General features: G+C 37.3%; 1 protein-coding gene across 1 annotated transcript in view; it reads left to right on the top strand.

The window, feature by feature from the left end:
- Positions 1-372: 372 nt before the first annotated feature.
- The window catches only part of LOC111842864 (uncharacterized), a 37274-nt gene continuing 9664 nt past the window's right edge, over positions 373-27982 (top strand). Inside the window, exons 1-29 of the mRNA XM_072706647.1 lie at positions 373-402; positions 1879-1912; positions 3284-3351; positions 3789-3822; positions 4238-4305; positions 4728-4761; positions 5181-5248; positions 5686-5719; positions 6139-6206; positions 6647-6680; positions 7086-7153; positions 7594-7627; positions 7797-7864; positions 9257-9290; positions 9695-9762; positions 10204-10237; positions 10648-10715; positions 11001-11087; positions 11657-11800; positions 13206-13349; positions 13986-14129; positions 15420-15563; positions 19990-20136; positions 20707-20853; positions 23349-23495; positions 24051-24197; positions 25072-25218; positions 25792-25938; positions 27820-27966. Of these exons, the coding sequence (XP_072562748.1) occupies positions 1885-1912; positions 3284-3351; positions 3789-3822; positions 4238-4305; positions 4728-4761; positions 5181-5248; positions 5686-5719; positions 6139-6206; positions 6647-6680; positions 7086-7153; positions 7594-7627; positions 7797-7864; positions 9257-9290; positions 9695-9762; positions 10204-10237; positions 10648-10715; positions 11001-11087; positions 11657-11800; positions 13206-13349; positions 13986-14129; positions 15420-15563; positions 19990-20136; positions 20707-20853; positions 23349-23495; positions 24051-24197; positions 25072-25218; positions 25792-25938; positions 27820-27966 (2502 nt within the window). The 5' untranslated portion in view covers positions 373-402; positions 1879-1884. The remainder of the gene's footprint in view (positions 403-1878; positions 1913-3283; positions 3352-3788; positions 3823-4237; positions 4306-4727; positions 4762-5180; positions 5249-5685; positions 5720-6138; positions 6207-6646; positions 6681-7085; positions 7154-7593; positions 7628-7796; positions 7865-9256; positions 9291-9694; positions 9763-10203; positions 10238-10647; positions 10716-11000; positions 11088-11656; positions 11801-13205; positions 13350-13985; positions 14130-15419; positions 15564-19989; positions 20137-20706; positions 20854-23348; positions 23496-24050; positions 24198-25071; positions 25219-25791; positions 25939-27819; positions 27967-27982) is intronic.

The raw sequence follows: 27982 nt of genomic DNA, 5'->3' as shown, positions 1-27982 counted from the left end.
TGTGTGTGTGTGTGCGCGCGCGCAGAAGCTTATGGTTACACTACATTTTGCTGTTGGGAAGTTGTTAGTCTAAGCTCAGCTGCTATGAATGTAATATGGCACATCACGGTCTCTTCATGATTTATGACAAAATTAGCCACAGTTTACTCTGATTTTAAGGGTGGTTGAGCTGCACGATGTGCGGTATTAGTATCAACTGTGCATTTTATGCATCACATGGGCCATGGTCGTTATCTAGGTTGCAGCCATCAATAAGTTAACCTAAAACATTTTTACTCATTGGAAACGCCTAACGTGCTTTGCAATTTTAATGGTGGTTCCTATTCAAGATAATGCAGTGGTTCTCATTCCTTTTCTTGTGTTTACAGGTAGCCGTGTCGACAGACTGCCGACCTTCCCAAGGTATGAGTGTGCATTTGTTTTATATTGTCATTTCAAATTTAAATCGGCAGAAGTCTGCATAATGTCAAGGCAACATATGGGATGTTCAGAGAGATGCATGTGATTCACCAGCAGTCCAAGGCCCCATTGAAGACAACTGTCAATGTCAGCTACTCTTGGGTATCTGCATGGTTATGTGTGAAAATCCCAATAGATCAGCAGTTTCTGAAATGCTCATACCAGCCCATCTGGCACCAACAACTATGCCTAGTTTAAAGTCTGTTGAGTCATTTTTACACCCCCCCCCCCCATTCTGGTATTTCACCTGACGTATATCTGCATAATTTTCTGCATTATGCTGCTGACACATGATTGGCTGATTTTAGATATTTGCTTCAATAAGTAGTTAGGTGTACCAAAGAATAGGTGTACCAAAAAGTGGCTAGTGAGTTCATGTGCACTATAGATGTTTCCCTAGAAATCCCTACAAGTCATTTGGTTGTGTAATGGTCTTCTGTAATGAAGATGTCAATTATTTTAAGAGATTATAATCTGTTTAACTGTGCTTGGAGAGACTGAATGAATAAAAATATTTTGAAATGCTGTTTTGATCGTATAATTTTCTTTTTTTTTTTTTTTAAATCTTACTTTTCTCCATTTGCAACAAGTAAAAGATTAATATAAACCACCGAACAAGCCAATGGAAAAACACAATATTAGCTCATTTGTTCTTTTATAGCACCAAAGGTTACAATGATAATGTGCAATAAGGACATTTAGGAAAAACTGCAGCATGATTGTAGAGACACCAGGCTCTACGTGGTTCACATTGGGTTCCCCCATTTTATAGAATTGCTCTGAATGCAATGTAGCTGTACAGTACTCTGACACTAAATCAAACTGCATTCTCTGCCAGCCTTTAACAGTTGGTACTACTTCATTAATCTACTGCAATAAAATGCTCTTCCTTGCAGCATAAGTAAGAATGCAGTACAATCTCTTGCTTTTTCATGCCGCATATCTGCTTGTGAGGCCCAGGATGAGGAACACGGGGTCCATCTCTAGTTCCGAACGAAATATTTTTCCTATTCCAATCAGCACGTCACTGCCCCCAGACCATGGGCATTCTTTGGAAGTTCTTAATCTGATACCATTCCAACCTTTGCTTGCATATTATATTCATCTACATTGTGTTGTTGACTTAGCATCTCCTAAACAAGATGATTAGCTTTAGCTCATTCAGGTGCCCTTGGATTCCATCACACCCAACTCCACCTTGTGCCACCCCTGAGTTTTAGTTTCAAGCATTTTATACCCCGTAATTGCTACTTTTGAGGTTAAAATGATTCTCAGTGCTGATAACCGTTCACAGACCTGTACTGATCAACAGTGCAACCTTCTCATCTTACTGCAAAACTTGAAATTACAAATGTCCTTGGCTATCTTCAGCGGGTCCATCCTGGTGCTTCACATCCCTTTTATTTGTCTTGTTTCCAGGTAGCCATGTCTGCAGAATGCCTTTCTTCCCAAGGTACAAGTGTGTTCACTTTTATACCATGTTTTTGCATGTAAAATCGTCAAAAGTCTGCTTAACCCCTGGTGGAGGGCTGCACAATATTTAGTTTCAGTGTGGTCATCGCAAAGTGCACATGAGTAATAATCACATCACAGAACATGTCAAGTAAGGCAAACGAAATCCAATGCATCATGCTACAATGAATTAGCTGCTTGATACGAAAAGAAAATTTGCAAGGTTCTTATTTTCCATTATCTATAAGACGTCTATAAGAGAAGTCTGTCTCACACAACAGTTTACTCTGATTTTAAGGGTGGTTGTCGAGCTGCACGATGTGCGGTATTAGTATCAACTGTGCATTTTATGCATCACATGGGCCATGATGGTTAGCTAGGTTGCAGCCATCAATAAGTTACCCTAAAACATTTTTACTCATTGGAAACGTGCTTTGCAATTTTAATGATGGTTCCTATTCAAGATTATGTAGTATGTTACAAAATTAGGCAAAAATTTACCACTGCTACTTTTACATGAGCTTTGCCTGTGCTCTCTGAGCCACTTATAATAATTTTTATCCCTACTGTTGGACTCACTCATAGTGTGGTGCGTTTGTGAGAAATGTAACAAAAATGACGCAATGAGAAGAAAAGAGAACATGAACTGGTAATCAAAAGACATTAGCCTCCTGCTGTACAGATATATAGTCTTCCGCTGTGTGAATATATGTTTTGGATTCTATAGGACAGTGCTGAGCAAAAGCAAGTCATTTGTCAGGACAAATTGCGAAAACACGACCAACAGTTGACACACCCTTATTTTATGAATCGCAATATTTATTGTAAAAATTTCAAATATCACATTGTGAATTTTTTTTTTCAAATTTCATGCATCTCCACCCTGGTGTCTTGTTTGGGTCATAAAAGTGTTTCCTCTATGAATAATGGAGAGAAAGAAAGCAGCATAAATCGTTGTTTTACCGTGAATCTTGATGTCTTTTGTTCTCTTTCGTTGAAGATCTTGAAAATGGACTCATGTAATAGTTATCCTACACTCCTGCATGTTTGAATTCTTTATAAAGTGTCTGGGTCAATTTGACCTAATGGTAGTAAATGGTGCGAAAGAATCAAAACAGAATGATCATGTTCATCAAATACACAGCGACAGACAGACATGAGTACAGAAACCAGGCATGTTTAGATGCATTGTAATATTTTCACTAGACATTGCTCAAACAAACAGGATTTGCTTTCCATCTTCTCCAGCTTGTAATGCGAATATCTTGTACATACTCATTGTAACTTAAGTGGAAATTAGGAAGGGCTAGTCAAAATGGATAAATGAAAATGCATTACATGGGTCAGATCATTCTCATCTACACATTTTCAGAGCCAGTAGATGACACAGCCGAAACACCTTCAGCACAAGACTTGAAGCCAAAATTGGAGACGACTGAGGCAAGTAGTGAAGCAGAAGATTGAAGTTCTGTAGGAAGTGTATTGCATTTTGAATGTAATGAATTTTTTTCTCCCTGAAACAGTGATGCCAGATATGGGGATCCTTAGGGATCGTAACAATTGGAACAATTTTTTGGAAAATTTTGAAACCTTCGGAAATTTTGAAACGTCGATTTATATGTTAACATCTAATGGTCACATAGTAGTATTTACCAAATAGTGCATTTTATTTTTCGCGTCACACTCAGTACTTGGTACTTTTGAGGTCAAACTCAGGTTATCTTTACTGAGAATCATTCACAGACCTGTATTCAAGACTTGTGATTTCATCCTTCTCAGCTGACTGAGAAGCTTCAAATTTAGAATTCACAAATTTCAGCTGTCTTGCTTGGGTCTGTTCCAATGGTTCTCATACCTTTTGTTTCTTGTGTTTACAGGTAGCCGTGTCGACAGACTGCCCGCCTTCCCCAGGTAGGAGTGTGTACTTGTTTGACATTGTAGTTTCACGTTTAAATCGACAAAAGTCTGCATAATGTCTTTGCAACACGTGGGATGTTCAGAGAGACGGATGCGATTCACCGGCAGTGCATGGCCCCATTGAAAATGACAGTTGGTCTCAGCAACTCTTACCAACGTACAGCTAGACTATTGAAATACATACAGATCATTTTGCTACTAGTTAGAATGCAACTGCTTTATTGTAATGGATTGTTCTTCAGTTATTGCTCAAACAGCATCCGCTTTCATGTCCTCTTCAGCCTGTAATGCAAATATCTTGTACATACTCATTGTATCTGTAGTGCAAGTTGGGGGGGGGGGGGTAGTCGGGATGGATAAATGACAATGCATTACATGGGTCAGATCATTCTCATCTGTACATTTACAGAGCCAGTAGATGACACGGCCAAAACACCTTCAGCACAAGCCTTGGAGCCAAAATTGGAGACGACTGAGGCAAGTAGTGAAGCAGAAGGTTGAAGTTCTGTAGGAAGTGTATTGGATTTTGAATGTAAAATTTTTTTTTTCTCCCTGAAACAGTGGTGGCAAATATCGGGATTCTGACAGATCGTAATGATTGGATTTTGAAACTTTAGGAAGTTTTGAAATGTCGCTTTATATGGTGATGTCTAGTGTTCACATAGTACCATTTACCAAACAGTACATTTTAATTTTCACTTCATACTACCTAGTTGGTACTTCTGAGGTCGAACTCAGGTTAACTTTACTGAGAATCAATCACAGACTGGTACTGAACAACTGTGATTTCATCCTTCTCAGCTGACTGAGAAGCTTCAAATTTAGAATTCACAAATTTCAGCTGTCTTGCTTGGGTCTGTTCCAATGGTTCTCATACCTTTTGTTTCTTGTGTTTACAGGTAGCCGTGTCGACAGACTGCCCGCCTTACCCAGGTATGAGTGTGTACTTGTTTGACATTGTAGTTTCACGTTTAAATTGACAAGTGTCTGCATAATGTCTTTGCAACACGTGGGATGTTCAGAGAGACGCGTGCGATTCACCGGCAGTGCATGGCCCCATTGAAAATGACAGTTGGTCTCAGCAACTCTTACCCACGTACAGCTAGACTATTGAAATACATACAGATCATTTTGCTACTACTTAGAATGCTACTGCTTTATTGTAATGGATTGTTCTTCAGTTATTGCTCAAACAGCGTCCACTTTTGTGTCCTCTTTAGCCTGTAATGCGAATATCTTGTACATAATCATTGTATCTCAAGTGGAAATTGGCGGGGGGGAGTTGACTAGTCAAAATGGATAAATGAAAATGCATTACATGGGTCAGATCATTCTCATCTACACATTTTCAGAGCCAGTAGATAACACGGCCGAAACACCTTCAGCACAAGACTTGAAGCCAAAATTGGAGACGACTGAGGCAAGTAGTGAAGCAGAAGATTGAAGTTCTGTAGGAAGTGTATTGCATTTTGAATGTAATGAATTTTTTTCTCCCTGAAACAGTGATGCCAGATATGGGGATCCTTAGGGATCGTAACAATTGGAACAATTTTTTGGAAAATTTTGAAACCTTCGGAAATTTTGAAACGTCGATTTATATGTTAACATCTAATGGTCACATAGTAGTATTTACCAAATAGTGCATTTTATTTTTCGCGTCACACTCAGTACTTGGTACTTTTGAGGTCAAACTCAGGTTATCTTTACTGAGAATCATTCACAGACCTGTATTCAAGACTTGTGATTTCATCCTTCTCAGCTGACTGAGAAGCTTCAAATTTAGAATTCACAAATTTCAGCTGTCTTGCTTGGGTCTGTTCCAATGGTTCTCATACATTTTGTTTCTTGTGTTTACAGGTAGCCGTGTCGACAGACTGCCCGCCTTACCCAGGTATGAGTGTGTACTTGTTTGACATTGTAGTTTCACGTTTAAATTGACAAGTGTCTGCATAATGTCTTTGCAACACGTGGGATGTTCAGAGAGACGCATGCGATTCACCGGCAGTGCATGGCCCCATTGAAAATGACAGTTGGTCTCAGCAACTCTTACCCACGTACAGCTAGACTATTGAAATACATACAGATCATTTTGCTACTAGTTAGAATGCAACTGCTTTATTGTAATGGATTGTTCTTCAGTTATTGCTCAAACAGCGTCCACTTTTGTGTCCTCTTTAGCCTGTAATGCGAATATCGTGTACATAATCATTGTATCTCAAGTGGAAATTGGCGGTGGGGAGTTGGCTAGTCAAAATGGATAAATGAAAATGCATTACATGGGTCAGATCATTCTCATCTACACATTTTCAGAGCCAGTAGATGACACGGCCGAAACACCTTCAGCACAAGACTTGAAGCCAAAATTGGAGAAGAGTGAGGCAAGTAGTGAAGCAGAAGATTGAAGTTCTGTAGGAAGTGTATTGCATTTTGAATGTAATGAATTTTTTTCTCCCTGAAACAGTGATGCCAGATATGGGGATCCTTAGGGATCGTAACAATTGGAACAATTTTTTGGAAAATTTTGAAACCTTCGGAAATTTTGAAACGTCGATTTATATGTTAACATCTAATGGTCACATAGTAGTATTTACCAAATAGTGCATTTTATTTTTCGCTTCATACTCCGTACTTGGTACATTTGGGCTTGAATTCAGGTTGTCATTATTGAGAATCATTCACAGACTTGTACTGAACAACTGTGATTGCAACCTTCTCAGCTGACTGAGAAACGTCAAATTTAAGATTTACAAATAACTTCGGCTATCTTCATTGGGTCCATTGCAGTAGTGGTCATACCTTTTGTTTCTTTTGTTTACAGGTAGCCGTGTCGACAGACTGCCCGCCTTCCCAAGGTATGAGTGTGCACTTGTTTTACAGCATCGTTTCACGTTTAAATCGACGGAAGTGTCCATAATGTCTAGGCAAGATATCGGATGTTCAGAGATGCATGTGATTCACCGGCAGTCCAAGGCCCCATTGAAAACGACTGTTGGTCTCAGCAACTCTTACCCACATACAGCTAGACTATTGAAATGCATTCAGATCATTTTGCTACTTGTTAGAGTGTTACTGCTTTATTGTAATGGATTGTCCTTCAGATATTGCTCAAACAGCATCCGCTTTCATGTCCCCTTCAGCCTTTAATGCGAATATCTTTTACATATTGTAACTCTAGTGGAAATTAGGAAGGGCTAGTCAAAATGAATAAATGGCAATGCATTACATGGGTCAGATCATTCTCATCTGCACATTTTCAGAGCCAATAGATGACACGGCCAAAACACCTTCTGCACAAGCCTTGCAGCCAGTATTGCAAGAGACTGAGGCAAGTAGTGAAGCAGGAGATTGAAGTTCTGTAGGAAGTGTATTGGATTTTGAATGTAATGAATTTTTTTCTCCCTGAAACAGTGATGACAGATATTGGGATTCTTACGGATTGTAACAATTGGAACAATTTTTTGGAAAATTTTGAAACCTTCGGAAATTTTGAAACGTCGATTTATATGTTAACATCTAATGGTCACATAGTAGTATTTACCAAATAGTGCATTTTATTTTTCGCGTCATACTCCGTACTTGGTACTTTTGAGGTCAAACTCAGGTTATCTTTACTGAGAATCAATCACAGACTTGTACTGAACAACTGTGATTGCAACCTTCTCAGCTGACTGAGAAGCTTCAAATTTAAAATTTACAAATAACTTCGGCTGTCTTCCTTGGGTCCGTTGCAGTGGTTGTTATACCTTTTGTTTCTTGTGTTTACAGGTAGCTGTGTCAACAGACTGCCCGCCTTCACCAGGTATGAGTGTGCACTTGTTTTACAGCGTCGTTTCACGTTTAAATCGACGGAAGTGTCCATAATGTCTAGGCAAGATATCAGATGTTCAGAGAGATGCATGTGATTCACCGGCATGGATAAATGAAAATGCATTACATGGGTCAGATCCTTCTCATCTGCACATTTTCAGAGCCAATAGATGACACGGCCGAAACACCTTCACCACAAGCCTTGCAGCCAGTATTGCAAGAGACTGAGGCAAGTAGTGAAGCAGAAGATTGAAGTTCTGTAGGAAGTGTATTGGATTTTGAATGTAATGAATTTTTTTTCTCCCTGAAACCGTGATGACAGATATTGGGATCCTTAGGGATCGTAACAATTGGAACGATTGTTTTGGGAAATTTTGATACCTTCGGAACTTTTGAAACGTTGATTTATATGTTAACAGCTAATGGTCACATAGTAGTATTTACCAAATAGTGCCTTTTATTTTTCGCTTCATACTCCGTACTTGGTACATTTGGGCTTGAACTCAGGTTGTCATTATTGAGAATCATTCACAGACTTGTACTGAACAACTGTGATTGCAACCTTCTCAGCTGACTGAGAAACGTCAAATTTAAAATTTACAAATAACTTCGGCTATCTTCATTGGGTCCATTGCAGTAGTGGTCATACCTTTTGTTTCTTTTGTTTACAGGTAGCCGTTTCGACAGACTGCCCGCCTTCCCAAGGTATGAGTGTGCACTTGTTTTACAGCGTCGTTTCACGTTTAAATCGACCGAAGTGTCCATAATGTCTAGGCAAGATATCGAATGTTCAGAGAGATGCATGTGATTCACCGGCAGTCCAAGGCCCCATTGAAAACGACTGTTGGTCTCAGCAACTCTTACCCACATACAGCTAGACTATTGAAATGCATTCAGATCATTATGCTACTTGTTAGAGTGTTACTGCTTTATTGTAATGGATTGTCCTTCAGATATTGCTCAAACAGCATCCGCTTTCATGTCCCCTTCAGCCTGTAATGCGAATATCTTGTACATATTGTAACTTGAGTGGAAATTAGGAAGGGCTAGTCAGAATGGATAAATGAAAATGCATTACATGGGTCAGATCATTCTCATCTGCACACTTTCAGACCCAATATATGACACGGCCGAAACACCTTCATCACAAACCTTGAAGCCAAAATTGGAAGAGACTGAGGCAAGTAGTGAAGCAGAAGATTGAAGTTCTGTAGGAAATGTATTGCATTTTGAATGCAATGATTTTTTTTCTGTCTAAATCAGTGATGGCAGATATCAGGATTCTGACAGATCATAAGGATTGGATCAATTGTTTCAGAAAATTTTGAAACCCTCGGAACGTTTGAAACGTCGATTTATATGTTAACATCCAATAGTCACATAGTACTATTTACCAAATAGTGCCTTTTATTTTTCGCTTCATTCTCTGTACTTCGTACATTTGAAGTCGAACTCAGGTTGTCATTACTGAGATACATTCACAGATTTGTACTCAAGAATTTTGATTACAACCTTCTCAGCTGAATGAGAAACTTGAAACTTAAAATTTACAAATCACTTCAGCAGTCTTCATTGGGTCTATTGCAGTGGTTCTCATACCTTTTGTTTCTTGTATTTACAGGTAATCGTGTTGTCAGACAGCCCGTGTTCCCCAGGTATGAGTGTGCACTTGTTTTACAGTGTCGTTTCACGTTTAAATCGACGGAAGTGTCCATAATGTCTAGTCAGCATATGGGATGTTCAGAGAGACGCATGCGATTCACTGGCAGTCCAAGGCCACATTGAAAACGACTGTTGGTCTCAGCAACTCTTACCCGCGTTCACAAAGACCATTGAAATATGTACAGATCATTTTGCTACTAGTTACAATGCAACTGCTATATTGTAATGGATTGTCTTTCAGATATTGCTCAAACAGTGTCTGCTTTTGTGTCCTCTTCAGCTTGTAATACAATATGTACAAGATATTCGCATCTCGAGTGCAAGTTGGGGGGTAGTCAAAATGGATATATGACAATGCATTACATGGGTCAGATCATTGCCATCTGCACACTTTCAGAGCCAATATATGACACGGCAGAAACACCTTCATCACAAGCCTTGAAGCCAAAATTGGAAGAGATTGAGGCAAGTAGCGAAGCAGAAGATTGGAGTTCTGTAGGAAATGTATTGCATTTTGAATGCAATGATTTTTTTTTTGTCTATATCAGTGATGGCAGATATCAGGATTCTGATAGATCGTAAGGATTGGATCAATTGTTTCAGAAAATTTTGAAACCCTCGGAACGTTTGAAACGTTGATTTATATGTTAACATCCAATAATCACATAGTACTATTTACCAAATAGTGCCTTTTATTTTTCGCTTCATTCTCTGTACTTGGTACTTTTGAGGTCGAACTCAGGTTGTCATTACTGAGAATCATTCACAGACTTATACTGAACAACTGTGATTGCAACCTTCTCAGCTGACTGAGAAACTTCAAATGTAACATTCACAAATAACTTCGGCTATCTTCATTGGGTCCATTGCAGTGGTTCTCATACCTTTTGTTTCTTGTGTTTACAGGTAGCCGTGTTGAGAGAGTGCCCGCCTTCCCCAGGTATGAGTGTGTACTTGTTTTACAGCGTCGTTTCACGTTTAAATCGATGGAAGTCTGCATAATGTCTAGGCAACATATGGGATGTTCAGAGACACATGCGATTCACCGGCAGTCCAAGGCCACATTGAAAACGACTGTTGGTCTCAGCAACTCTTACCCGCGTTCACAAAGACCATTGAAATATGTACAGATCATTTTGCTACTAGTTAAAATGCAACTGCTGTATTGTAATGGATTGTCCTTCAGATATTGCTCAAACAGCATCAGCTTTCATGTCCTCTTCAGCTTGCAATGTGAATCTTGTACATACTCATTGTATCTGTAGTGCAAGTTGGGGGGGGGGGGTAGTCGGGATGGATAAATGACAATGCATTACATGGATCAGATCATTCTCATCTGCACATTTTCAGAGCCAGTAGATGACACGGCCGAAACACCTTCACCACAAGCCTCAGAACCAGTATTGTATGAGATTGAGGCAAGTAGTGAAGCAGAAGATTGAAGTGCTGTAGGAATTGTACTGCATTTTTAATGCAATGAATTTTCTGTCTCTCTAAATCTGATTCTGATGGATAGTAAATATTGGATCAATTCTTTCGGAAAGTTTTGAAACCTTCAGAATGTTTGAAACGTCGCTTTACATGGTGACATCTCGTAGTCACGTATTCATTTTTTTTTTATTAATTATGTTTTCAGTAAACAAATACAGTCAATAGGTGCTGTTCGTCATCTTTGAAAACACAACATATGCCGGTTTATGCAGGTGGAACTATCCTCAGAATCTGAAGAAGACAGGCCATTGAATCTGCGAAAATGGGGCCCTGCAAAAAAACAAGGCTCCCAAAAGAAGGTGAATGGTCTGATTTTTATTCTTAGCATCGCGGATGTACAGTCCTTTTCTATTCTGGGGCAGCCTGCTTTTCATAACCGGACTGATGGAATTTGTGGTGGTGAAGAGTTATATGCTTTCATGTCGATTTATTTTATTCATGTTTATGCTGATATGCAAAAAGTAGTTAGCAAATTCACCTCCCAGAAATATGGTAAAAAGTGAATAAACAAATAACGATTTAGCACTGCTGTTTTATACATGCATTTTCAAAAATGTAATTTAAATGTATTCTAAAAGTATTCTGAATGCAGTGCTTTCTAAAACATCAAATAGCTAGCTAGCATTTTAGCTCCGCTGCTTCCTATGGTGGTTTATGCTGCTCGTCAGCTTTTAAAACACAACATATGCTGTTTTATCCAGGTGGAGTTATTTTTTTCGTGATTTTCAAGTTTTTTTTTCCCCCATGGTGAAAACTGGAAAAATTTTGGTTTATTTTTTATGCATACCTGGACTTTTTTTTGTGAATTTGTTGTGAATTTCACACAGAGCTAAAACGATTTAATCACTGTTCTTTTTCATCCCACCAGAAAAAGCAGGCTGGAGTTTGTAACACAAGCCAACAAGAAAGAGTACTCTCAGATTATCAAAGCACAGACAACTCAGAAGTTGAAGTAAGGCCACCGAACGGGCAAAAACTGGATACTGCAATTCAACTCCGCTCCCAAAAAAAGGTGAATAGTCAAATTTTTACTTTTAGCATTGTGAATGTACAGTACTTTTCTATTCTGAAGCAGCCTGTTTTTCAGAACCTGATTGAATGATTTAGTTGTGGGAAAAAGTTATGTCCTTTCATGTTGATATTTTATCCATGTTCATGCTGATTTGAAAAAAGTAAATAGCAAATTCATCTCCCAGAAATATGCCAACAAATTATGGTACAGCACGGCTGTTTTGCACATGCATTTTCAAAAATGCCATTTAAATGTACAGTAAAACCTTGGATTGCGAGTAACTTGGTCTGCGAGTGTTTTGCAAGATGAGCAATAATTTGTAGTAAATTTTAACTTGATAAACGAGCGAGGTCTTGCAATATGAGTATTACGTATACACTTTGCCTAGCATCACGTAATCACAACTGAGCCAATGGTTCTTCACTCTCTCTCTCACTTTCGCTGTGGGATTGTGGGTAATCGTTTCCCATGCTCGGTCTCAGTCGGCATACCTCACTCGTATAGTCAAAATTTAGTAGAGAAGCACCACCCGAATAAGGGTGTAGCAGTGCGAGCGACGAATCTGTATAATGACAATCTAATGTCTACATTTCCGCAAAATCAAGAAGGAGGCAAAAGCAGTTGTCATTGGATAGGTTCCTTGTTAAAGTCGCACAAAAAGAGAAAGATTCCAGTGAGCCAACAGATAGCAGTGATTCCCTTAGTTATAGTGAAAGTTGTCCTATAAAATAACCCTACTCTTCTCCTCTCTCTCGTCTCCCTCACACCATCCACGATTCTTTTCATAGGTAAAGTGCAGGTTAATTTGTTTAATGTATTTTTACGTTATATTTTGTATAAATCGTTTTTTTATGAATATTTTTGTGTTGTGGAATGAATCGTCTCAGTTTCCATTATTTCTAATGGGAAAATTTGCTTTGATATCCACAGTATTCCTGAGTTTGTGCCATTACCCCTGATTCATAGCGGAACACATGCGTTTTTGTTAAAGATAATTATTTCTTGATGAAGGATTTTTTTTTCTTGGAATAAATTTATGTTAATGAAAGGTTGGATTTGGTGTGACATGAAGCTGCTTCACCAAAAGGTGGATTTTTTTCTAGCCTTTTTTACAAATCTTTACAAGGGGTGCTAATAATTGTGGAGGGCGCTGTAGCTAGCATTTTAGCTCCGCTGCTGCCTTTGGTGGTTTATGCTGCTTATCAGCTTTTAAAACACAACATATGCTGGTTAATGCAGGTGGAATTACATTTTTTCATGATTTTCGAAAAAAAATTTCCCCATGGTGAAAACTGGAAAAATTTTGGCTTATTTTTTATGCATACCTGGACTTTTTTTGTGAATTTGTTGTGAATTTCACACACAGCTAAAACGATTTAATCACTGTTCTTTTTCATCCCACCAGAAAAAGCAGGCTGGAGTTTGTAACACAAGCCGACAAGAAAGAGTACTCTCAGATTATCAAAGCACAGACAACTCAGAAGTTGAAGTAAGGCCACCGAACGGGCAAAAACTGGATATTGCAATTCAACTCCGCTCCCAAAAAAAGGTGAATAGTCTAATTTTTACTTTTAGCATTGTGAATGTACAGTACTTTTCTATTCTGAAGCAGCCTGTTTTTCAGAACCAGATTGAAGGATTTAGTTGTATGCCAAAACAAATAATGGTACAGCACGGCTGTTTTGCACATGCATTTTCAAAAATGTTATTTAAATGTACAGTAAAACCTTGGATTGCGAGTAACTTGATCTGCGAGTGTTTTGCATGACAAGCAAAAATTTGTAATAAATTTTAACTTGATAAATGAGCGAGGTCTTGCGATATGAGTATTACGTATACACCTTGCCTAGCATCACATAATCACAACTGAGCCGATGGTTCTTCTCTCTCTCTCTCTCTCTCTCTCTCTCTCCAAAACATAAAATAGCTAGCTAGCATTTTAGCTCCCCTGCTTCCTTTGGTGATTTATGCTGCTCATCAGCTTTTAAAACACAACACATACTGGTTTATGCAGGTGGAATTACATTTTTTTCGTAATTTTCTACAATGATTTATTTTCCCATGGTGAAAACTGGAAAAATATTGGCTATTTTGGTATGCCTACTTGGACTTTTTTTTGTGAATTTGTTGTGAATTTCACAAAGAGTTAAAAAGATTTAATCGCAGTTCTTTTTCATCCCACCAGAAAAAGCAGGCTGGAGTATGTAAAACAAGCCAGCAAGAAAGAGTACTCTCAGATGATCAAAGCGCAGACAACTCAGAAGTTGAAGTAAGGCCACCGAACGGGAGAAAACTGGATACTGCAAAAAAACAAGGCTCTCAAAAAAAGGTGAATTTTCTGATTTTTACTTTTAGCATTGCGGATGTACAGTACTTTTCCATTCTGAAGCAGCCTGTTTTTCAGAACCTGATTGAAGGATTTAGTTGTAGGGAAGAGTTATGTCCTTTCATGTTGATATTTTATCCATGTTTATGCTGATATGGAAAAAGTAAATAGCAAATTCATATTCATAATAGCAAATATCAAACAAATAATGGTACAGCACGGCTGTTTTGCACATGCATTTTCAAAAATGTTATTTAAATGTACAGTAAAACCTTGGATTGCGAGTAACTTGATCTGCGAGTGTTTTGCAAGACAAGCAAAAATTTGTAATAAATTTTAACTTAATAAACGAGCGAGGTCTTGTGAATGAGTATTATGTATACACCTTGCCTAGCATCACGTAATCACAACTGAGCCGATGGTTCTTCTCGCTCTCTCTCTCGCTGTGGGATTGTGGGTAATCGTTGCCCATGGTCGGTCTCAGTCGGCATGCCTCACTCGTATAGTTAAAATTTAGTAGAGAAGCACCACTTGAATAAGGGCGTAGCAGTGCAAGCGACGAATCTGTATAATGACAATCTAATGTCCACATTTCCGCAAAATCGAAAAGGAGGCAAAAGCAACTGTCATTGGATAGGTTCCTTGTTAAAGACACACAAAAAGAAAGAGATTCCAGTGAGCCAACAGATAGCAGTGATTCCGTTAGTTATAGTGAAAGTCGTCCTACAAAATAACCCTAGTCTTCTCTCTCTCGTCTCCCTCACACCATGCACGATTCTTTTCATAGGTAAAGTGCAGGTTAATTTGTTTTATGTATTTTTACTTTATATTTTGTATTAATTTTTTTATGAATATTTTTGGTTTGTGGAACGAATCATCTGAGTTTCCATTATTTCTAATGGGAAAATTTGCTTTGATATACGAGTGCTTTGGATTCGGTTTTGGATTGCACGTTTCTGGAACTAATTATGCTCACCAAAATACCACTGTATTCCAAAAGTATTCTCAATACAGTGCTTTCCAAAACATAAAATGGCTAGCTAGCATTTTAGCTCCCCTGCTTCCTTTGCTGGTTTATGCTGCTCATCAGCTTTTAAAACACAACACATACTGGTTTATGCAGGTGGAATTAAATTTTTTTCGTAATTTTCTACAATGATTTATTTTCCCATGGTGAAAACTGGAAAAATATTGGTTATTTTGGTATGCCTACTTGGACTTTTTTTGTGAATTTGTTGTGAATTTCACAAAGAGTTAAAAAGATTTAATCGCAGTTCTTTTTCATCCCACCAGAAAAAGCAGGCTGGAGTATGTAAAACAAGCCGACAAGAAAGAGTACTCTCAGATGATCAAAGCGCAGACAACTCAGAAGTTGAAGTAAGGCCACCGAACGGGAGAAAACTGGATACTGCAAAAAAACAAGGCTCTCAAAAAAAGGTGAATTGTCTGATTTTTACTTTTAGCATCGCGGATGTACAGTCCTTTTCTATTCTGGGGCAGCCTGCTTTTCAGAACCTGATTAAAGGATGAAGTGGTGGGGAAGAGTTATGTCCTTTCATGTTGATATTTTATTTGTTTATTTATGCTGATATGCAAAAAGTAAATGGCAAATTCACCTCCCAGAAATATGGCAAAAAGATAACTAATGATACAGCACGCCTGTTTTTACACGTGCATTTTCAAAAATGTAATTTTAATGTATTCTAAAAGTATTCTGCATACAGTGCTTTCTATGTACTGTAACGGAAAACATTACTGAATACATTTATGGCAATGCATTCAATATTCAGCCATCACTTCCCTAATAATGATCAAGATCGTCAGTATTGCATGGTATTGATTACGACAATGTGCAGTAGAACATTTAAGAAGAACTGCAGCTTGATGGTTGAGATTCCAGGCTCGACGTAGTTCAGATTGGGTTCCCACATTTTATAGAATTGGTCTGTTTTTGAATGTAATCTAGCTGTACGGTACTCTAATGACACTACATCAAACTGCACTCTCTGCCAGCCTTTAACAGTTCATACTTTTTCGTTAATCCACTGCAATAAAATGCTCTTCCTTGCAGCATAAGTAAGAATGCAGTATAATCTCTTGTTTTTTCATGCAACATATCTGCTTGTGAGACCCAAGATGACGAACACGGGGTCCATCTCTAGTTCCAAACTAATTCTGTTTGAATCAGCTATTTCAAAGACCAGCTTTGCAACTTACAAATAAATATTTTTCATAATATTTATTTATAGGTGCTGGACAATTTGTGTGTGCATTTTCTTTTTAATGTAACGTTAATGCATTTTATACATTCTTTTGTATGCCATTTTAAAATAATGAAAACTTTTGCAAAGGCAGAAAGTTAGAGTACCAATTTGGTCTGGGCAATGTGGCCAAAAATGCTTAAAATTCCCATAAGACTCCCCTAAACAAAACATAAAACGTATGACAAATTGAAATTACTGCAAACTGATATCTGATTTTTCATAAATAAATCGTGCAATATTTTTGGGGCGGGATTAACATGCCTAGTAGAGTTGCCACCCACTGGGTATTGAAAAATTAAATAGTGCCCTGTAATGGAAAACATGTAACAAAGAGGTGTGTGTTCAGAATATAGAAATAAAAGTATCTGTGTTTAGCCCATGTTACATTTCACAAGGCAGTAATTGAGTACAAAATAATAAGAGGATACTTTTAGAATGCATCTGCCTCGATTTAAAAATGATTTTAAAAGTCTTTTAAAAGATATATGCCGTTTCTTTACGTCTTTATTTTAAATCATCACATGCACAGTTTTCCCTTTGCCCGTTAGAGGGCAGTGGTAAGCTGGAGACCAACGTGAACGTTCATGAGCAACTGTGGCGCTATCACGTTGTGGAAATGTAAGCATCATATTTCTGACTTTCAAAGAAAAAATGGAAATTCATTTGCTGCTGAACGCCAGTTGTGCCTGTCAATGGTAAAGACATTGTCAGTGTTGGAAGTATCAACTTCTAATTTAAAGAAACAGCTTTTGGGAAACAATGCTTTCAAGTTAAAACTCAATCAATCTAGAGTTGGCCACAAAGCTAGCTAGCATTTTAGCTCCCCTGCCTCCTTCGGTGGTTTATGCTGCTCATCGGCTTTTTTTTTTATTTTTATAATTATATTTATTGCATTTTCATTATAATACAAAAATAACAAGACATCATCAAAACAACAGCAACAACAAAACAACAAAGCTCAGACTTTAAATAACACAGGATTACCTCATATAAAACAAATAAGGGAAGAGAAAAAAAAAAGAAAAAATTAGTTGTCTAGAAAGTTATACAACTACGACATTCCTTGTAATATAATAGGACGAAGATGAGGTTCCAGATAATCAAGATATGGGGTCCAGACTTTATAAAACTGGCCAGTTGTTTTATGTAATACATAGGTAAGACGCTCCAGGGGAATTAACTCAAAAATTATCCTATGCCAACCCTTAAGTGATGGAGATCTATCACTAATCCAATTAAGTAAAATATTTTTCCTGGCAGCAAAAGCCAAAATATTATACAATTTCTTATTAGCAAATGAAGCAATGCGTCCATCAGGAATACCCAACAACAATGAGACTGGGTCAAAATCCAACTGTATATTAAAGATCTTTTCCATTTCCCCCAGCACCAAACGCCAATACCTTTGCAATCTGTCACATGACCACAGACAATGTGTTAAAGTACCAACTTCAATTTTACATTTTAAACACATAGGCGATGCAGAGGGGTTAAAAAAATGCCTGCGGTTAGGAGAAATATGGAGTCTATGTATGATCTTAAATTGTATTTCCTTCGTGCGTGTACAAACAGATATTCTCCTAGCATAAGACCAAATATCAGCCCATGTTTCATCATCAATATCAATATCTAACTCTCCTTCCCACTTAGTTTTAATTCCCTGTGTATCAACAGAAGAGATTAAACACAAAGAGCCATAAAATCTACCCAGAGACATCTTTCCCGAAGATAAAAATAATAACCTCTCAATAGCAGATATCTCTCCATATCCAACAAGTGTTGTGTTATTAGTAATATAATGCCTCAGTTGGAGGAAACGAAAAAAATCATGTTTGAACAGCCGGAACTTCTGGGTCAACTCCACAAAAGACATCAATTTATTGTCTAAAAACATATCCCCAAGCCTAATAAGTCCCAAATCACACCAACGTTTAAAACCATCATCCAAAATTCCTGGGATAAAATCAGGATTATTTAATATTGGAGTAAATAAAGAAGTCAATTTAGATCTACCTTCAAGCCTACAGACTGATCTCCATGCTTTCAGAGTATTAACTATAATTGGATTATCATATATCTCTATTTTTTGAAAGCTCTTAACAAAAAGAAGAGCTCTTAAAGGAAAATTTGAAAAGGAAGATTCAATATCTAACCAAGTAGAGGAAAAATCATTTCTAACCCACTCTGCAATATATCTCAGATGAGAACTTAACTGATACATCTTAATATTTGGAAAATCCAACCCGCCTATGGAACTCGGCAGATAAAGTACTGACATTTTTAATCTAGGCTTGCGTTTACTCCATATAAAGGAAGTCAGCCAGCTATTTAGTCCTTTAAATGTTGTATTTGAGAACAGTATCGGAACCATACGAATAGGATATAATAGTTTGGGTAACACAATCATCTTCATAAGTGCTATCCTACCCAGCCAAGATACTCGCAAGGAATTCCAACGTTCTAAATCCTGCCGTATTTTCTCAAATAAAGGAACAAAATTAGATTCATACATCTGCTTCAAAGATGAAGAGATAGAAATACCTAAATATATGAAACCTAGAGGTGACCACTTAAAAGGAAAGCAGGGCACAATGTTAGGTTTGGAAATAAGAGTACCTAAGGGCATAGCTTCAGATTTGGTCAAATTAATCTTGTAACCAGAAAATGTACTGAACCAATTAATCAACTCAATTAGAGCAGGAACGGACCTCTCAGGCTCAGATAAAAAAAGCAATACGTCATCAGCGTATAGTGCAATCTTATGATGTATATGTTCTACCTGTAAACCTGAAATAGATGTTGTTGATCTGATAGCTTCAGCTAGAGGCTCCATAGCCATCGCAAATAAAAGTGGCGACAGGGGGCAACCCTGCCTGGTGCCTCTATGCATAGGAAAAAAATCAGATCTAATAATAATTAATAATTAATTATAATTGATACTTTATTGATCCCCGTGGGGAAATTGTTTTTACGCCTCCCTCAACTTGCTCTTGCCATTACTCAACACAGCAGAGCATGGGTTTGTATACAGCACTCTGATCCACTGTACAAAATTTTCTCCTAAGCCAAATTTTTCCAAAACAAAGAAAAGATAGGACCATTCGATACGATCAAATGCCTTCTCCGCATCCAACGACAGAACTAGGCCATCTATAGATTTCGCTTTAAAGGCATAAATAACATTTAGAAGGCGTCTAACATTATCAGGTGAATCCCTACCCTGTATAAATCCAGTTTGATCAGTCCCAATTATCGTAGGCAGAATTTTCTCAAGACTGCTCATCGGCTTTTAAAACACAACATATGCTGGTTTATGCAGGTGGAATTAAAAAAAATTTGGTGAAAACTGTGAAAAAATATTGGTTATTTCCTTTGGTGGTTCATGCCGCTTATCAGCTTTAAAAACAACATATGCTTGTTTACGCAGGTGGAATTACATTTTTTCCCCCGTAATTTTCTACAATGTTTTTTTCCCTGGTGAAAACTGTGAAAAAATATTGGTTATTTTGGTATGCCTACCGGGACTTTTCTTGTGAATTTGCTGTGAATTTCACAAAGAGCTAAAAAAATGTAATTATGGTTCTTTTTCATCCCACCAGAAAAAGCAGGCTGGAGTATGTAAAACAAGCCGACAAGAAAGAGTACTCTCAGATGATCAAAGCACAGACAGCTCAGAAGATGAAGAAGAAAGGCCATCAAAACGACATAAACTGGACACTGCAAAAAAACACGGCTCCAAAAAAAAGGTGAATGGTCTGATTTTTACTTTTAGCATCGCGGATGTACAGTCCTTTTCTATTCTGGGGCAGCCTGCTTTTCACAACCTGATTGAAGGATGAAGTGGTGGGGAAGAGTTATTTCCTTTCATGTCGATATTTTATTCATGTTTATGCTGATATGCAAAAAGTAATTAACAAATTCACCTCCTAGAAATATGGCATAAAGAAATTAAACAAATAATGATTCAGCACTGCTGTTTTACACGTGCATTTTCAAAAATGTAATTAAAATGTATTCTAAAAGTATTCTGAATGCAGTGCTTCCTAAAACATAAAATAGCTAGCTAGCATTTTAGCTCCCCTGTTTCCTTTGGTGGTTGATGCTGCTTATCAGCTTTAAAAACAACATATGCTTGTTTACACAGGTGGAATTACATTTTTTCCCCCGTAATTTTCTACAATGTTTTTTTCCCTGGTGAAAACTGTGAAAAAATATTGGTTATTTTGGTATGCCTACCGGGACTTTTCTTGTGAATTTGCTGTGAATTTCACAAAGAGCTAAAAAGATTTAATTATGGTTCTTTTTCATCCCACCAGAAAAAGCAGGCTGGAGTATGTAAAACAAGCCGACAAGAAAGAGTACTCTCAGATGATCAAAGCGTAGACAGCTCAGAAGATGAAGAAGAAAGGCCATCAAAACGACATAAACTGGACACTGCAAAAAAACACGGCTCCAAAAAAAAGGTGAATGGTCTGATTTTTACTTTTAGCATTGTGGATGTACAGTCCTTTTCTATTCTGGGGCAGCCTGCTTTTCAGAACCTGATTGAAGGAATAAGTGATGGGGAAGAGTTATGTCCTTTCATGTCGAAATTCTATTAATGTTTATGTTGATATCTAAAAAGTAAATTGCAAATTCACCTCCCAGAAATATTTTCGAATTTCAAAGAAAAAGTGGAAATTCATTTGATGCTGAATGCCAGTCGTGCCTGTCAATTGTAAGGACATTGTCAGTTTTGGAAGTATCAACTTCTAATTTAAAGAAACAGCTTGTGGTAAGCAATGCTTTCAAGTTAAATCTCAACCAAGCCAGAGTTAACCACAAAGCTAGCTAGCATTTTAGCTACCTTGCTTCCTTTGTTGGTAGGGCTGGACGATTTATCGATTTTAAATAGAAATCACGATTTGAAACAACGTGATTAGCAAATTGCAAATGCGGCGATTTAGGATATACATTATACAGTACGTCGGACCCAGGGTTTAAAACTGTTGTAAGAATAATTTTACAAATTCATGCCGTGCTGCCTGTGTGACAGTCATTCTCACCAATCACAAGCACCGTGCTTCTCGCGTGCCAGTCATACTCACCCATCAGAAGTGGCCCAGAAAGACTGAGTATAGGCCCAAAAACAGCAAACACGTGAAACCCAAGGAAAATGTTACATTCGCGGTGCGGAAAAATACTGATTCCACTACTGAGCTATAAGTGAATTGCTTTCCTATTTCATGGTCGAGATAGGACCTTTCTGAAACAATCATCAATAGAACCGGCAAGTGCCTTTTAAACACCAGCTGCAATATACTTCAGCGTATCATACCTTTGGTTTTTGTTATTGGGCAATAGCATTAGCATAACGCTAACCCGTCAAAACAACAATGACAGTCAGTAATCCTCATAGCAGCGGAGTTGGTGACCCCCAAAAAAGCCATAAAACCCATAATACAGTTGTGTTTATGTCATATGTTTTGTGCTCATTAATTTAAGTATTTCCAAAGATTTAATCTTGTGAAATTAATCTTAATCCCACAACAGTAGTAAAATAAAAACCTTGCTTTAACATCAATACTAAAAGAATAGATCGCTTTAATCGCTATTACAGTTGGATATGGGCATGCGGTCTAATTATTTAGAAAAGATACAAAAAGAGATGCATATAATGTTTATTCATTCGTTTTGTATTTGTCCGAGTACCAAAGCAAAGGAATAATAAGCCACTTCAGTTGAGAACTGCATTTTACTTTTTATTTCAAATAAAATGCAGGGTTGCCAACTTTGGTCAGCTTCATGGAGTGAGATTTTCTGTTCTCTGTTCTGCACACACATTTACATGTATGGAAAAGTTTTATTACCTTGTAAATAGTCTGTTGGGTTTGCAAACTGCCCTAACGTTTTTGATGCAGCTAATTTTAAGTTCAGAAGAAGAATAATATAGATTTGCTGTAAGACAGGGTACCTGCGGTCATGGAAAACCTAGAAAAGGTTTGCAATTTTGAAATAACTTTTCCAGGCCCTGGATGACTTTTGGAATTCTTTGATAGAGTGGAAAAGTTTTGGAAACTAGCCTCGTTCATTTGTTTCCCGCTTCATTCCGCAACGCGCTAACGGAAATGTATGACCCTGAACACGTACATGTTTTTGTTTCACCTGAATTGATTTTTATAGAAAATAACCGTATACAGTTGTTAAAAAAACAGATACTTTGACCAACATCAAATCACCCATAAACAACTACATTTTATAAAATGCATGCTACATTTAAACATTTACAGCTTTACAGTTTTAGGATAGAACAAGCCACTCTGTTATGAACATTACACCTTTTTGGTTGAGGGTGTTAGATTCGCTGCTGTTATTAACACCACAATAGCGCAAACAAAAGGGCTGCATACGCCGAAGTAGTTTTGGCTTGTTCATTGACGTGGGAAAAGGCGGTTCTAGTGTTATTAGGGGACTAACCAGTGTTAGCTGCAAGATCACTATTGTTTTTACTTTTGTTGCAATTGTTTTCATTATAACATTATTTAACTTAACACCCCACATCTTTAAATTCTCATCCTTGTATTAGAATATAGACCAGTTCATATTTTGATGGTATCTTGTGGTAATGATGTTGTGCATCATGTTTTAAATTTACTACACACTGAGTATTGAACTGAAGCTTGACATAAAGAATAATATCGCAAATCAAATCGTAATTGCAATGTCTGTCAGAAAAGTCGCGATTAGATATTTTCCCCAAATCGTTCATCTACTTTTAAAACAACATATTCTGGTTTATGCAGGTGGAATTACATTTTTTTTATATATATATATAATTTTATGTTTTTTCCCATGGTGTAAACTGTGAAAAAATATCAGTTATTTTGGTATGCCTACTGGGACTTTTTTTTGTGAATTTGTTGAGAATGTCAGAAAGAAAATATTTAATTATAATTATGGTTCTTTTTCGTCCCACCAGAAAAAGCTTGCTGGAGTATTTAAAACAAGCCGACACGAAAGAGTACTCTCAGATGATCAAAGCACAGACAGCTCAGAAGCTGAAGAAGAAAGGCCATCAAAACGACACAAACTGGGCACTGCAAAAAAACACAGCTCCAAAAAAAAGGTGAATGGTCTGATTTTTACTTTTAGCATCGCGGATGTACAGTCCTTTTCTATTCTGGGGCAGCCTGCTTTTCAGAACCTGATTGAAGGAATCAGTGGTGGACAGTTTTGTCCTTTCATGTCAATATTTTATTCATGTTTTTGCTGATATGCAAAAAGTAATTGGCAAATTCACCACCCAGAAATAGGGCAAAAAGTGAATAAGCAAATAATGATTCAGCACTGCTGTTTTATACGTTCATTTTCAAAAATGTAATTTAAACGTATTCTGAATACAGTGCTTTCTAAAACATAAAATAGCTAGCCTAGTGTTTTAGCTCCCCTGCTTCCTTTGGTGATTTATGCTGCTCATCAGCTTTTGAAACACAACATATGTTGTTTTATGCAGGTAGAATTACATTTTTTTCGCAATTTTCTACAATGTTTTTTCCCCATGGTGAAAACTGAAAAAATATTGGTTATTTTGGTATGCCTACCGGGACTTTTTTTGTGAATTTGTTGTGAATTTCACAAAGAGTTAAAAAGATTTAATCGCGGTTCTTTTTCGTCCCACCAGAAAAAGCATGCTGGAGTATTTAAAACAAGCCGACAAGAAAGCGTACTCTCAGATGATCAAAGCGCAGACAGCTCAGAAGCTGAAGAAGAAAGGCAATCAAAACGACAAAAACTGGACACTGCAAAAAAACACGGCTCCAAAAAAAAGGTAAATGGTCTGATTTTTACTTTTAGCATCGCAGATGTACAGTACTTTTCTATTCTGGGGCAGCCTGCTTTTCAGAACCTGATTGAAGGAATCAGTGGTGGGGAAGAGTTATGTCTTTTCATGTCAAAATTTTATTCATGTTCATGCTGATATGCAAAAAGTAAATAGCAAATTCACCTCCCAGAAATATGGCAAAAAGATAATAAACAAATAATGATACTGCAATAATAATGAGACTGCAAACTGAAATCTGATTTTTCATAAATAAATCGTGTGATATTTTTGTCGTAGAGCATAACACTAGTAATACGCCTACAGTACGATTTATTGCCGAGTGCTTTTCCTCTGATGGCTTTGCTGCGCGTCACAGGGGACGGGTTTAACATGCCTAGTAGAGTTGCCACCCACTGGGTATTGAAAAATAAAATAGTGCCCCGTAACATGTAACAAAGAGGTGTGTATTCAGAATATAGAAATAAAAGTATTTGTTTAGTCCATGTTACATTTTACAAGGCAGTAATTTAGAGTATAAAATAATGATACTTTTAGAATGCATCTGCCTTGATTTAAAAATTATTTTAAAAGTCTTTTAAAAGATATGTACCGTTTCTTTACGTCTTTATTTTAAATCATCACATGCGCAGTTTCCCCTGCCTCCTTCGGTGGTTTATGCTGCTCATCAGCTTTTAAAACACAACATATGCTGGTTTATGCAGGTGGAAGAAAAAAAATTTTCATAATTTTCTACAATGTTTTCTCCATGGTGAAAACTGTGAAAAAATATTGGTTATTTTGGTATGCCTACCTGGACTTTTTTTGTGAATTTCACAAAGAGCTAAAAAGATTTCATTATGATTCTTTTTCATCCCACCAGAAAAAGCATGCTGGAGTATTTAAAAAAAGCCGACCAGAAAGAGTACTCTCAGATGATCAAAGCACAGACAGCTCAGAAGCTGAAGAAGAAAGGCCATCAAAACGACATAAACTGGACACTGCAAAAAAACACGGCTCCAAAAAAAAGGTGAATGGTCTGATTTTTACTTTTAGCATCGCAGATGTACAGTCCTTTTCTATTCTGGGGCAACCTGCTTTTCAGAACCTGATTGAAGGAATAAGTGGTGGGGAAGAGTTATTTCCTTTCATGTCGATATTTTATTCATGTTTATGCTGATATGCAAAAAGTAATTAATAAATTCACGTCCCAGAAATATGGCATAAAGAAATTAAACAAATAATGATTCAGCACTGCTGTTTTACATGTTCATTTTCAAAAATGTTAATTTAAATGTATTCTAAAAGTATTCTGAATACAGTGCTTTCTAAAACATAAAATAGCTAGCTAGCATTTTAGTTCCCCTGCTTCCATTGGTGGTTTATGCTGTTTATCAGCTTTTAAAACAACATATGCTTGTTTATGCTGGTGAAATACATTTTATATATTTTTTTGAAATTTTCTACAATGTTTCTTTCCCTGGTGAAAACTGAAAAAATATTGGTTATTTTGGTATGCCTACCGAGACTTTTTTTGTGAATTTATTGTGAATTTCACAAAGAGCCAAAAAGATTTAATTATGGTTCTTTTTCATCCCACCAGAAAAAGCATGCTGGAGTATTTAAAACAAGCCGACAAGAAAGAGTACTCTCAGATTATCAAAGCGCAGACAGCTCAGAAGCTGAAGAAGAAAGGCCATCAAAACGACAAAAACTGGACACTGCAAAAAAACACAGCTCCAAAAAAAAGGTGAATGGTCTGATTTTTACACAACATATGCTGGTTTTTAGGGCTGCAACTAATGACTTATTTTGATAGTCGACTAGTCATCGACTATTAAAACGTTTAGTCACCAGCTTTTACATTTAGCATGAGGTTATTGTTCGACTTGAATGCCGCAAAAAAACACATATAAAATGGGAAAGAGCTGTCGTGCAATTGATTGTGCAAATAGCTCCTATTTCGTGTTAAATCTGTGTTTTTAGAGACTGCCAAAAACTAAATAAGTATAGGACGTGGATTGGTCACACATGGCTGATACCCGATCCGTCAAATAGGTCTGGATCGGCGCCGATACCGATCCGAATTTCTGATACAAACTTTGTTATAATCAGGGCTGCATATAGCCTAACTGGTACGCAAGTACGCATTCACCTTTAAAAGCGATATACGTGCGGGCAATCCATTGCTGTGACAGTGCAAATTTGTACGTATTTTATGTGCATTTGCGCTGATATGACAAGAAATTATCATACATTTTAACCTGTATATACTAATTCGTACTTCATTTGCGGTATAGAGGTTAAAATGCACGGTAATTTCTTGTCATATCAGCTATTTATATAGCCTATGTTTACAAATAAAAACTCATTTTAAAGCAGACTGAAAAATCCCAAGATCCTGGAAATTTAGCAGCTTCCCATTGCCATTCCTCTTTTAACAGCAAGAAAACAGACTTCAAAACTGCTATTTATTTATTTTTAACGGAGCATAAGCTCTCGCAGCACTTGCGACATCGGAGCCACTGTCCTGAATCTTGAGCTTCGGAGTTTTGGCTTCTTTATCTATTTAAGCAATGGGTTTTCTCCAATGTTTTCTGACCTTTTTTTTTAGCTACTATTAGTGAAAGAGACACTTCATGACACAACACTGACTTCCAAACATAAATACGTTATATTCCGATCTTTTTTGAAAATGTAAAATATACTGCTACTAGCCTATTATTATGCCCTATTATTGTTGTTGTTGTTGTTGTTGTTGTTGTTATTATTATTGGATACGCCAGACAACAAGAAGCCCGTGCCATTCACCCTTTTGCAGATCTCGTCTTTGTTTTGGGACATTAAAAGCCTTTGAGACTGATGTGGCACTAATTGCTGGGGAATTATTTTCTCCTTACTATGAAGTTTGGCATCTTTAACACGCTTCGGGAAATAGCTTGCAGCCTGTAGGCTACTCCGCAGCCGTCAATGTTTAAGCGAACTGCGAAACCATAATGTTTATTTTTATTTTTAGGAAGAATAATTGAATCGTAATTAAACAAAAGAAATACAGCCTTTCCAGCCCCCCCCTCCCCCCCCATTTTTTTCCTTCGGATCTACATAAATCTCATTAACAACCTTTAGTGCACTCAGTTGATGGAAATCCGTCATAGCGACTTTTATCCCTGTGTCCCAGACTTTAGAGCGTTTAATACACGATGATGCCTGATTTGTGGCCGCCATTCTTCTACCTGTCGCTGAATGCTATTGCTCAAGAGCGAATCTCACAAGTGTGGTGTATTGGTGCAGTCTATTGGAAAGCGGTAGTATTGCACAGGTAGAAAGGAAGGAAAATGTCGCACACCGTTTAAAAATACGTCTGGCGACAATGATCGACAATCAAATTCGTCGGCGACTATTTTTATTGTCGATTTTTGTCGACAATATTGAATAATCGTTGCACCCCTACTGGTTTATGTAGGTGGAATTGCATTTTTTTCGTAATTTTCTACAATGTTTTTTATATGGTGAAAACTGTGAAAAAATATTGGTTATTTTGGTATGCCTACCTGGACTTTTCTTGTGAATTTGCTGTGAATTTCACAAAGAGCTAAAAAGATTTAATTATGGTTCTTTTTCATCCCACCAGAAAAAGCAGGCTGGAGTATGTAAAACAAGCCGACAAGAAAGAGTACTCTCAGATGATCAAAGCACAGACAGCTCAGAAGCTGAAGAAGAAAGGCCATCAAAACGACATAAACTGGACACTGCAAAAAAACACGGCTCCAAAAAAAAGGTGAATGGTCTGATTT

The sequence above is a fragment of the Paramormyrops kingsleyae genome, chromosome 24 (genome assembly GCF_048594095.1).
Source record: "Paramormyrops kingsleyae isolate MSU_618 chromosome 24, PKINGS_0.4, whole genome shotgun sequence".
NCBI lineage: Eukaryota > Metazoa > Chordata > Actinopteri > Osteoglossiformes > Mormyridae > Paramormyrops > Paramormyrops kingsleyae.
The sequence above is the reverse complement of the archived record's forward strand: the minus strand, read 5'-3'. Positions and strand labels throughout refer to the sequence as shown.